At 38.6% G+C, this 12,860-nt stretch overlaps 1 protein-coding gene across 16 annotated transcripts in view; it reads left to right on the forward strand.

Moving 5' to 3' along the window:
- The window catches only part of MARK3 (microtubule affinity regulating kinase 3), a 64,121-nt gene that overhangs the window by 40,764 nt on the left and 10,497 nt on the right, over positions 1-12,860 (forward strand). For 8 of the 16 annotated variants that reach the window (XM_062628006.1, XM_062628003.1, XM_062627999.1 and 5 more), the window contains 3 exons: positions 921-1,138; positions 7,235-7,338; positions 12,032-12,196. In XM_062628006.1, coding sequence (XP_062483990.1) covers positions 921-1,138; positions 7,235-7,338; positions 12,032-12,196 — 487 coding nt within the window. The remainder of the gene's footprint in view (positions 1-920; positions 1,139-7,234; positions 7,339-12,031; positions 12,197-12,860) is intronic. The other 8 variants (XM_062628014.1, XM_062628009.1, XM_062628011.1 and 5 more) reach the window with 2 other exon arrangements.

Here is a 12,860-nt window from a genome sequence, read left to right on the forward strand (position 1 = left end):
AGGAGTCTCTGTTCAGTACTACCTTTTAATACCTCAAGTGCATTGAGAGGTTGGTTTTCTTAAGGATTCTTGTGGGATGATAGTTACCATGTTTTGTGATACTTTTTAATATATATATGTTTTACATATATATATATGTATTTTTTGTGTATATACATGTACACTTTTTGATTGTTATTAAAACACAAGCTACAAAGTTGATATATCTAGCCATGTCTTCTTCTGTGTCTTCTGAGGAGGTATGATTGAGGCAGCAGAAAACACAGTCCTGACATCCCTACAGGCTTCTCCAGTGTCCAGGAACCTAGTAAGGCAAGAGGGAGCTTGCGACTGTTGAAGGGGCTGCCCCATTCTCAGGTGTGCTGGAGAGGTTTCCTGTTCCTGGCACAGCTGGGGAGGCTGGTGGCAAACTGCCCCTGCTTCTGGGCTTTTCCAGGAGCACAGGCCACCAGCCATTAGAGCTGATGGTGGCCCAGGGCTGTGTCACCAGGTGCCTGTCTCAGGAGCCCAGTTTTACTGGAAGTTAGCTTGAACAGCATGTGTCAGATTAGTGCTAATTAAGAGTTGTCTGGTTTGAATGAGTCAATTACTTATTAAGTGTCTTTAAGATGATGGGTTTTTCCTAGCAAGTCAAACCAGTGTCAGTACTCAAACATCAGAAGCCTCCATGACATGTGTGGTTCTCTCATGGAAATCAAGTAGTATCTTCACCTAGAAAGGCTTTTGTTTTTCACAGTATTTTACTGTTGTCCAAAATACATTTAATTTTGGTTAACTTAAATAATTACCTTTTTTTCAACTCTGATTCCCAGTATCTGCATGATTCTTATGTGTGAATACATTTCCACTGTAATGAAAAATAGTTACTGAACTTCTGACAAGAAAAATAATTTTCCTGTTTCTTTTACTTGTTTTTTAAGCTGGACCATCCATCCCCTCAGTAGTGGCATATCCCAAAAGAAGCCAGACTAGTACTACAGACAGTGACCTCAAAAAGGAAGGAATTCAGTCAAGAAAATCCAGCAGTACTGCAGTTGCAGGAAGAGGAATTGCACCAGCTAGTCCAATGCTTGGAAATGCCAGCAATCCCAATAAGGCTGATATTCCTGAACGTAAGAAAGGTTCAGCTGTTCCTAGTGTAAGTAAAAACACTTACTTATTATGAACATGAAATATTTCTGAGGGGTAAAAGAAGTGTTAAACCTGTGATTTATCAGTGGTGCTGATTGTACTTCTCATTCATCCAGAGTAAATGTAGATACCTCATATAGTTGCCTTTTTAATTCCTGAATCAGTCAGCTAGCTACTCAAGTTGCCCTGTAATAATTATGAAGGAGTTAGTAGGTATTAATAGTTAGCACTAGTAGCTGTTGGTGAACAGACATAATTTGGGTATTTTAAAAAATAAATAAATAAAAAAAAACATGAAGAAAGACACTGAACTCAAAGGCTGTCCACTGAAATTTTGCATAACTTATTTCTGATATTACCAGCTACTCTTCTGTTGCCTCTGTACAGAACAACAAAATCTCTGTTTTTATTATCCTCTTTTACAGTTTCATGTGTATAAGGAGCCACCTAATCTTTGCTCTCAAACAGGCTGTTCGAAGTCATAGTTACGTATATTAAGATTGTCAAAGAAATGTTGCTCTAAAAACATTTGAAAGTGTAATTCAACCTGTATTTAAAATCAGTGTGCCTGGCTTTTTTTTTCCTTCTGGGCTTCTCTCACCTGCCCTAAATCTCAACAGCACCAACAAAAAAACTTCACTACAGTGCATAACTAGTGAATTTACAGGGTTGAGCAATAGGCAGTGTGTCAAAAGACAGAAAATTCTTTGTTCCTTTTGGCTTTTAACGTATATGCTCTGTGGTGCCTCCCTCTGAGGCAAAGTTGGAAATCTGTTTTCACATAATAACTCTTGAGTCTTGTAATATTTATTTTCTGAATCTTGGGGATTTGTATTGAAAAACTTCCTTTTTTACAGGAGAAATAACTTCCCAGTCCCTTATTCAACTTGCAGTGGAGTGGTTTAAGTTTTTTTTTGTGTTTTTTTTTGTTTTGTTTTTAAACTTATCCCACAAAACTGTCATGTTTGGTCATATACTCAGCACCCTTACTTAGAACAAATGAGAACAGAACTTTCTGAGCTCACAGCTTTTTGACAGCCTAAAGCAAAAGAAGTGAAACAGGATTTGTTTTACTTCTTTAGCTCTGTATTGTCACTTGGCTCAGTGGCTGATAGTGACTTGGTTGGAGGATCTCAGTCAGAGAGATTCCTTGGAAAGACACGTCTTCTACTGTAGCAGCTGTTATTCATAAATGTGAACAAGAGAACACAATTTTGGCGTACCTGCTCTTTGCCCTGTTTTCTTATCAGCCCAGAAACCATTTGGATTTTGTTTCATCTTACGTGACAGACCTTAACTACTGAGTCTCAAAATGGTAGGATACTCAAAATAGTTTTGTCCTGCATTGAACTTTACTCCATACTGTGTAGTACTTCATACAAGAGCTTTGCATCGCTGTTCCAACATACTTTACATTTAGTATCTTTAGTATTTTGATCTGCTATTCTACACCACTCCCAAATTATGGGGTTTTATTCCAGTAGTCTTATTTCAAATTTCATGCTACTTTAGCTGAAATAAGATTTGAGGTCGTAACCATAGATTACTTCTCTGTTCAGTGTGCAGTTGATCCAACTGATCTTTTACAAGCAGTGCTACAAGGTGGTGAACGTGGAATTGGATTTGTGATGTTACTCAATAGTTAGTGTTTAAAACTATCTCTGTTCTTAGCTCTTTAGTCAGACAGTGCAAACTCTAGCACCCAGTTCCCTCAGTAAAGATTAGTCTTCTGCTTTCTGGCATTCTGGGGATGTGGGGGTGGAGGAAAGGACTGACTCCTTACACAGTTCCTGGAACTAATTAGAGAGTTTTACAGTTTTGTCATGCATCTAGAAGGGGAAAAAAAAAGAGAGATGTTGGAGTTACCATATTGTCCTGAAGTTGAAAAAACTTTTGAGGTAGAGGGATTTTGTTCTCACTGAGCACTTAAGTCTTAAAATCAGTGATACGATGAGAAAGTCGCTGAAGAGACAGAAAAATACTGTTTAAAAAGGCAAAGGAAAAGTAGTAGAACTGGTCTTTACTGCACACCCTTAGACAGGTGTGTGCTGTTCTTACTAAATAACAAAACTTGCAAGCATGCACTTAAGGATAAGAGTTGTGCTTGTAGAGCGGAGAGCTAAGTCTGGGTTGGAGTAAGGGGCTCCAAGCTGTACTTGTAAAGTTGACATTGTGTTTGAGCTCTTGCAAACTAAATAGTTCTTCAGGCTGAACAAGAGCACATCAAGAACCTGAAGTTCATTGGGCAAATACCAAATTAATAACAAAAACCTGCTACAGGGATTGCATAGTTAGCAGCAACTAATAATTCCCTGCTTTAACGGCTCCTTGTTTATTACTCACAGCTTTGGATTTTTCCTCAGCTTGTAATAAGGCTGCCCTGGAGCCCTTAGCATAGCTTTAGGATGACTGGAAGAGGAGAATAGATAGTATGTTTGGAAAATAATTTAGGACCAAAAATGTACTAGTGCCCTTAAGTACATTGTACATTAAGCTGATTGTTTGAAAGTTTTTTACATCCATCCTTGCCCTGATGTGTCTTAATGGGAAAATATCCTGCCTAAGCAGTGGGCACAAGATTCTCTAAGAAAAAAGACAGACTGTACCACAAATTGATCCTTTGTGCTGTGATTGGACCTTGTGTCTGTGTTCAGAAGTCTCAACATGTGCTTTTGCAGTGTCAACACCTCCTGCAAAAAAGTCAGGTGATGCCACAAGGATGAACTTGCACAGCTAACCAGTCAGGGAGTGTGGTGTGACACCAGTTTCAGGCTTTGTGTGCTGTGCACCTGTACATTTTAGTCATGTGAGGTGGGCATATGCCAGCCTTATGAAGTTTAACCATGCCAAGTGCAAGGTCCTACACCTGGGTCAGAGCAATCCCAGGCACAGCTACAGGCTGGGCAGAGAAGAGATTCAGAGCAGCCCTGTGGAGAAGGACTTGGGGGTGTTGGTCAATGAGAAAATGAACATGAGCCGGCTTCAGTGTGCGCTCACAGCCCAGAAAGCCAACTGTATCCTGGGCTGCATTAAAAGGAGCATGAGCAGCAGGTCGAAGGAGGTGATCCTGCCCCTCTACTCTGCTCTTGTGAGACCTCACCTGGAGTATTGTGTGCAGTTCTGGTGTCCTCAACATAAAAAGGACATGGAACTGTTGGAACAAGTCCAGAGGAGGGCCACGAGGATGATCAGGGGACTGGAGCACCTCCTGTATGAAGACAGGCTGAGAAGTTGGGGCTGTTCAGCCTGGAGAGGAGAAGGCTGCGTGGAGACCTCATAGCAGCCTTCCAGTATCTGAAGGGGGCCCACAGGGATGCTGTGGAGGGACTCTTCATTAGGGACTGCAGTGACAGGCCAAGGGGTAACGGGTTAAAACTTAAACAGGGGAAGTTTAGATTGGATATAAGGAGGAAATTCTTTACTGTAAGGGTGGTGAGGCACTGGAATGGGTTGCCCAGGGAGGTTGTGAATGCTCCATCCCTGGCGGTGTTCAAGTCCAGGTTGAACAGAGCCTTGGGTGACATGGTTTCATGTGAGGTGTCCCTGCCCATGGCAGGGGGGTTGGAACTAGATGATCTTAAGGTCTTTTCCAACCCTAACTGTTCTATGATTCTATGTCCAGAGATTAATAGTCTGTAGACTTGCTGAAGAAAGTCATAGCTGAAGAACTCCCTTGATGAATCATGAAAGGTTATACACTAAAAAGTGTAAAAGCACCTAAAACCATGACTGCATTCTTGCTAAAACTAAAATTTGAAAGCTTGAAATGCTCAGTCTTCTCTCATGACCTCTGAAATATAAGCCAAACAGAAAAAAAGCGTATCCTGATTCATGTGTCTGTGTGCTCCAGAAAGTGCTGTGAAAGTGCATCTTTAGAGTCCTCTGCTTTCAGGTATGAATACCAAAACCTGTCCACTCCCAAATCTGTCTTTAAAGTTTGATCCAGGAGAGATTGCTGTCTTTGTCTTTCTAGATGTGCAACATGACAGTACATTTTAATGTTATGTGGTATCTTCTCAAGGGAAAAAAGTGTTTAATGTTCCAAGGCAGCAGGTGGAAACAAGAAAGCCACCCATGATTGTGCGTATTTCCCACCAGAAAAGCACTGTGGGATGTTCTGGGTGCTTCATTCTCTGATGTATTCAGGAACACAGAACAAAATGATATGCAAATATTAATATGCAATACTTCAATGTACCATTGGTTTGCCTGGGCTCCAATAAGTATCTTGCACATCTTGACCTCTCAAGAACATACAAATGAAACTTTACCTAAGGTGCACAGCTTTAGTTGCTGGCAAATTTAGTAAAGAGAGGGGAGCTTGTATAATGAGAAATGTTAGAGGAGAGTAGAAGAAATCAGTGGTTTGTTTGATTTTTAAGGCAACGGATGTGTAAGGAATGAAGTACAGTGAAAGGACCAGGAGGACTTTTGGTAATGCTTGGTACATGCCTATCCTTAAGGATTATCTAGTGAAGAATATTTGAGAAGCCTTGAGACAACTTACATCCATCTTATGATTTAATTAATAGTTCTGCTAATCTAAAATACTCTTAATACTCTTTATACATCTTAACACCAGGAGATTGTGCAGTTCACTTTTTCATTTTTATTCATGGCAAGATGTGTAACAGGTCAGCAGTCTTCTAAATAAACAAGATGGCTTCATTGTTCAGTCTGCAGCTCATTGCATTGCTTGAGACTCCCTGCATAGGAAATACTTTGCCTTAAGGTACTAGAGGAGCTTTTGCTGGTTATTGAGAATACTCCACTTTTAACATTTTTTTTCAGGTTTGGAAACAGAAAAAGTTTGGCTACTCTCCTTTTGTGCTTGAACTAGTTTTGCCTTTTTATTTTTTTATCCTCCTTCACGTCATTCTCTACTGTGACCATTTATATGAAACCTTTTCTTGTTGCTATTTTAAAAACCCACTGAATTTCCGTTGTCTGTCATAGCAGTAATTCTTCAAAGAACTCCAAAAGGTTAGTTGAGCATGAAGTCCCTTGCCTGATTCTTAGTGGCCATCCTTACTCAACATGCTTATCCAGGTGCTGACTAGTCATTCTCTTAAGCTAGCCTCTTCCAAGACTTCCCCCAGCAGTGATGTTTCAAGTTAATAGCCTATTTTGCTTCCTGCTTTGCCCTGTGATTCTTTTCTTCAAAGAAAATTTTAAAAGTTTTTTTTCCACTTTCCAATCAGTTTATAGTTTCCTGTGTTACGATGTTCTTGGGGTGGGGAGAAAAAATATAAGGCTTGCCAGCTTTTACTTCTTCTGCAACCTGGGGGTGCATGTTTATTTGGACCACCATGCTTTCTCCTACAGTAATTGCATCTAACATTTTATAACTTTGTTATCTGTGAATTACCTAGCTTCTCAGTCGTTCCTGGAAAGTTGACCACCAACTTGGGCATATCTCCACCCTCTTTCTCTGTAAAGACAGAGGCAAAGTAATTCTGTTTCTTTTCTCCCCTCTAAAGTAAGGTCTGTAGTTTAAGTTCCCCTGGTTCTCTTATCCTCAATGTATTATGCCTGTATTTAAATGTATATTTTTTTTAAGTCTTATTAAAATTCTCTGCAATTTGACTTATTCTTCCCTGTTTTAAAAACTTGTGTAGTGTTTCATAGTATTTTAATAAGTCCATGTTTGCCTTCCCACTGAATTTTACCACATTTGTTTCTTAAGTCTTTGTTTTTCCGATGTTGTTTAAGAGTATGATTTTAACTTAAAGGAAAATTCTACAATCTACAAGTGGTAAAGTATTTCAAAAATAGGTTACAAAGACATAGGCTATCCAGATGTAGATAAGCGCTATACATGCTGAGAACTTGTAATTCGGAATTAATGGTAATTCTGGTAATTAAAAACTTCAAGCTGTGTTAATTTTGAGCTGTCAACATGAAATACAAGAAGAACTTGTTAGAATTATTTTTCTGATTGTGTTATTTCTTAAAAATACTGGAAAGTGTTTGTATATTAATTACTGTAGGTTTTATAACTCTGTAGAACTAGCATGAAGTAAACCAGCCTTCAACTACATGTAGACTTAACCCCAGAAAAGCCTTTTGTGGGGAATAACAAACCTATGTTTTTTAATTGTAGAATAATACTGCCCCCGGAGCAATGACACGGCGCAACACATATGTTTGTAGTGAAAGAACCACTGCTGATAGGCATTCAGTGATACAAAATGGCAAGAAGAACAGGTATATAAAATGTCTTCCTATGGTATATGTCTTTTGTCTTCACATATCCAAAAAATTATAATACCTAATTTAAACAAAATCAGTATTCTAGAGTAATTCTTAATGAAAGGTGAGTACAGAGCATTACGGAGCACCTGTAAGTATGTTGTGTTATTTTCTGGGTTTGTTTTTTTTTTTCCTATACTTAATACATAGTCTTTATACTTGGAATGTAAAAATAAATTCCTGGTTTCTGGTTAAATACATGTAATTTTTACAGCCTTCATCTTAAGTCACTTGTTACCTACTGTGACCAGAAAAGATATGCTTGCAGAAGAGGCTTGTTTAGCTTGAAACTACAAAGTCCATCTCTCTTGGGCCATTCTCTTTTTGCATTTCACTCTAAACTGTACTCTGTTGGGATCATTTGGCATACTGTTTTTTCTGTGAAAAGTAGAAAGTAATTTTTTTCTGAGCAAAGATTAGACAGTATAGGCCACTGTCTTGGACCAGTAATGTTTTTTTACTTATGTTTTGTAGTCTTGATTTCTTCCCAGTATTTGCAGAACTCATCTTGAAAAGGAAAGCACTGATATTGCTGTAGTTTAAGTGAAAACAGCGAAATAACAGGTTTCCTCTTAACTTTAGTGAATGAAAGCCTTACTGGAGCATGCAGTGGAATTGGAGTTAACGAGTTCGTATGTAGCCACATCTAGTGCTGTCTTTCCCTGTGTACCAAAGACTGAGGAGAGTTGTAGAAAATTAATACAATAGTGAACTCAAACATTAGTTATAGATTAACAGTTGTAAAGAACAACTGTTCTACCACCAAATTTCCCAGCTGGGTGAGGTGTTTTAGTTCCAGCTAGCTGATCTTCACAAAATTTTACTTGTCTCAAAAGGTGGTAACAAGTTATTCACTGTTGCCAGAAGAGCACCCATAAGCTAATAGTGCTTAATAAAGATGCTTAAGCTTGGAGGAATGTGTACTTCTCTTCTACTCTTCACAATTTTCTCTATGCCTTCCTAATTTTATGGTATATTGTAAAGGGTGGGGAAAAAAGTACTTCTAGCTTGTGTTGAATTTGGTGAAAAATCTATCTTTTTTGCACAGAATCTTTCCCCTTCCTTTTGGCAGTTTATAAGGAAGGGTAGTGAAGTTGTAATGTTGAAAGGAAAATGTGTCTGACCCTTGGTTGATTCCTGGAGCCTAGGGATAAGGAACGTGGTTTTGACCCTGTCTCTTCCTCCTAGCTTTTTGCAAAGGAAAAAGTCAAGTGTAAGTCTGAAGAGTGCCAAAAGTCTGGCTGGCCAGCTGGGCCTGCGATCAACTTTGTTGTGAAGTACAGCACAGCTGTATGGTACTGTCTCTTAGTGTGTCTGTCTCAGCCTTCATTGCTTAGTCCCTGTTAACGTCACCAAGTTTGTTTAGATTAAAGCTCAACATCCCTTCTTTAATTTGATATGTTAATAGCTTTTTTCTTTCCAGACTCTTGAAAAAAATGAAACTTTCTGTCCAAAATAGCTTTAATAGATTTGACTACATAATTTCTTAGTTTAATATTTTTGTTCATCTTTGAGCTAATACCTTTGCAATACGTTTTTAAAAGTTTAAAAGTTACTAGATACTGTTTATTAGGAATGCTTGAGATTCAGGTGTCCCATTAATTTAGGAGTAACTTCATGCTCCTAAGAACTATCTTTTGAAGTTACTTTTTTTTCCCAGCTATGAGTTTCTCAGCAAACTGCTGTCTTTTCAGTTTGTCATACACGGGCACTAAGCTAAAAGTTAACATTGAGAAGTACTTGGCAACTATATTAGTTTGTAATTGGTTATTGTTATGTAACTTACCTTTTGTGGTCAGTACAGTATCCAAACATCATTTGACATCCTGCAGTCTAGTCCTGTTTGGGTTATTTGAAACATCTGAGCATTTATATGTTCACTGCCCGGAAAGGATAATTTTAACTTCTGCACATATTTTTTTATTACCGCTTTTGTTACTCTTTATAGAAGGTTAAAATGAAATAGATAATGAGAATGCATTGGTAATTGCTTTAAATTGGAGACCTCTCATTGTCGGAAATGTTTCAACAGTAAACTGCGCATTCATTTTGGCACAGTTTCAAAATTACTGTGATTTGGGACAGAATTCAGAATTTTTCTGAGTCTATTTTGTTGCTGTAACCAGGCGAAGGCTTGACTGATCACATGAGGTGCAGGGACCTTTAATTCAGGCTAAATCAGCATGGCTGTTGATGGAACTGGCTCTTCAGAATGAATCCTGCCTGCCTTCAGGTGTTTCTGTAGTATCTGTCTATTTTATTGTAGTCTCAGAAATATTATTGTACTAGCAGAAAGTAACTTTAGAAAAATGTGATGTTTTTTCTTCCTGTGAAGCAAGATCTGAAGTAGAACCTCAGCTTTGTATAAATCCAAGGGTTTGTCAGAAATGGTTTCTATGCTTTTGAAATGTCAGTCGGTGGAAAATATTAAAGGCAGGAGTAATTACTATAGATGATTTGTAACAGATTGGATTTTAGATTTTCCACAGCCAGTCAGATACCGACTGAGCCGGTGGAAACCTGCCTTCAGAGGCAAGGAGGGCACATTTGAAGTTTCAACACTTTCCCTACAGGAAGAATAAAAATGTTACTTGTTCTGTTTTTATCTTACACATTGAATTCTGAGAAGGCATTATTTCTGAAGATACAGAAATTGAAGAACTGATAGTCAGCTAGTGCACCTGTTGGGGAAAGTAGTCTTGAAGATCCCATGCAAGACTGGTAGAAGCAAAGAGTTTTTGTCTCACATTCCTACTTTTACCACATTGTGTGGCTGACACAGGCATTTTACCGGAGAGGACTCTTTTGGCTTTCCTCCAAAGTCTGAGCATTAATTAAAGCACTTGGGGACTCATAGAACACTCTTCATAATGATAGGCAATTGCTTTAAATCATTTATAACGCAAATGATTTACAACAGCCTCAGATTTTTGATAAGCCTTGGCACTAATTGGTGAATGTTTGCTCACTTTTTTCTCTGTTCTCAGGCTAATAATCTAAGGAAGCTGATTTCTAGCAAAGCTGCAGAGGAAGAGATATAGGTGCTTTGATATGTGCCCTGATACTTTATTGGTACCTTTAGCTATCACCTCTTTGGAGGCAGGCGACTAAATAAAACTTGGGTCTAATGTGTTGCAACTAGATTATTTCTCCTGTATCTTTCACAGCAGATTGAGAGGGAAGGAGCTGGACGTACTGGGGAGGCTAGTGACCAATTATTTGGGGATTACATGACTTTAGGGTATTGCTGTTGAGATGAATGCTCATTTCCTTACAATTTATTAATACCCTGGGGTAATGTAAAAGCTGGGTTGTGTTGCAGGCTTCATTGTAGTAGTGCTTGTAGTTGGCATCCTGCTGGATTCAGCATTGTAAAGAGATGAGTGCATGACTCTGGAGTTTTCAAGACTCTGAAAAGTTAGAAACAAAACAGAAAGATTTTTGCTAACCATTCTAGCCAGCAGTTCTGATGTCTGAGCTGTAAGGTGTTTTCTGCTAGTGCTTTGGGAGCTAAGTCTGAGAAGAGGGTCAGCTGACACTTGTAGCTGGAGTAGCATTCTCCTCTCCAAATTCTGACATACCAGAGGACAAGAGGGGATAAGAGGACTTGAATTTCAGTATAGGTAACCAGGAAGTAACTTGGAAGCAAACATGCAGTGTGATGAAACTGTCACTGGCAATTCCCGATTTCTTAACCTTGAACAATATTTCTGATTACAATTGCCTTACTTTTAAAGCAAACTTAAGATGAATGGCATACATCATTGTAGCCTGAAAGGCCCAGTACATCTTGTGGCCTCAGTTTTTTCCCATCCTTGTCATTACTAGATAATATGAAGGCTGCAAAGAATTTGTCCCAAAGAAAGAAAAGTATTTCATGTTATACAGCTGGCAGCTTACTGACCATTCTGCTAAGACAGCATTGTATACCTTCCTTCAAAGCCTGAGCCTCAAATTTAGAGAATTTAACATTTGTGGTCAAGATATATGAAATGCTCTTCAAACTGTAATACCTCTTTCTTCAGAGAACACCATGTGTTATTCATTGCCTCTTACACGTATAGGTTGATTAATAGTAGTCTTTTTGTTTGGGCCTCTCTGGACTTGTTAAAGATCACAATACTGTTGTTTTCTGTTTGTGCCTGTGAAGTCCCTTGGTTACCAGATGTAGACTGGGATTTGAAAGCTTGCCCAGATTACACTGATTTCTTTTAACATGGATACATTCTGAAAACAAAGCATTTCACTGTGGTAATAGAGCTGTCATTGTTCTCTTGCAAAGTGCAGTTGGTGGGTTTATTAATGCATTTTTTTAATGTTAAAACCTGTACAAGTTACATAAGTGCTTTATAGAGGTGCTTTGGCACACAGCACTGAGTTACTCAGGTTCTGTACATCGAGAGTAACACTGCAAACTAATGGTAAGAGTATGATCACTTCATAGATGTCAAGTACTATAGTGAGGATGCTTTTTAAGGGGAGTGTAGGATAGTTACTGCTCTTTGCATAGAAGAGGGCTATTAAGAGTTCATGTTTTTTGATAAATAAGTAATAGAAGGAAAAGTTTGCTTTTTTTCTATGCAGTAGTTTGTTGTTGGTCCATCATGCTCTTCTTTCTGCCTCTGCCTGAACCCAAACCCCCTCACAGCCTGACAGAAATGTCCGCTTACGCAGCTAGCCCTGCTTCAGTTTGTACTACATCCTTCTCCAGTGTTCGGCTGCGACATCAGAAGTCGATGTCCATGTCAGCCTCTGTGCACACGAAGATGATGTTGCCTCCAATAGACAATGGCGCAGATAACTTCAGGCCTATGTAAGAACCTGAAATCGTTGTCAAACTAACTTATACCCACTGCTTCTTAACTTTGTGCTGTGGAATTTTAGTCCTAGATTGTTCTAGTTTATATTGCCCACAAGATGTGTGTTTCTTCATTTTTTTTAGTCTTGTTTACATTTGTTTTGTGGTGTGTCAGGCTGTCGGTGACATAATCCTGCAATAATGAACCTTAATTTTTTCCTAGTGTTAGGAGTATTGGACATTCCCTATTGTCAGAGTTTGTGGGAGACTTTAACCGTGTATCCTGAAGGACTTTGCTACTTGGAGCAGTTCACTTGTAGAGAATTTTGTGTAGGATACTTTCAAAATTAGCAAGATTTTAAAAGATGTATATATAGAATGTGGAGGGAGAGACACTAAACTTACTTACTGCTTCTCTTTCCTGGGAGGAAACTTGGCTTGTCTATTCCTTTATGAGTCTTCTCAGTGAAACAAACTGTATGCCTAGTATATCTGATCTTTTCCAAGACACTCTTGGTTTTTTTCTGACTTTGTAGGTTTCTGTTTCGGCAGCCTTTTAATCCTAACTTCTTACAAGTTTTGATTCCATACAGTGCTGTAATAACGTTGATATTTCCAACCCTGGCCTATATCAAAGTGTCTGCTTATGCTTTACTGTAGAACGTAGTGTTTTGTGTTT

Source organism: Pezoporus occidentalis, unplaced genomic scaffold (genome assembly GCF_034315485.1).
Source record: "Pezoporus occidentalis ecotype Australia unplaced genomic scaffold, CSIRO_AGI_Poc_V1 ctg31, whole genome shotgun sequence".
Lineage (NCBI taxonomy): Eukaryota > Metazoa > Chordata > Aves > Psittaciformes > Psittacidae > Pezoporus > Pezoporus occidentalis.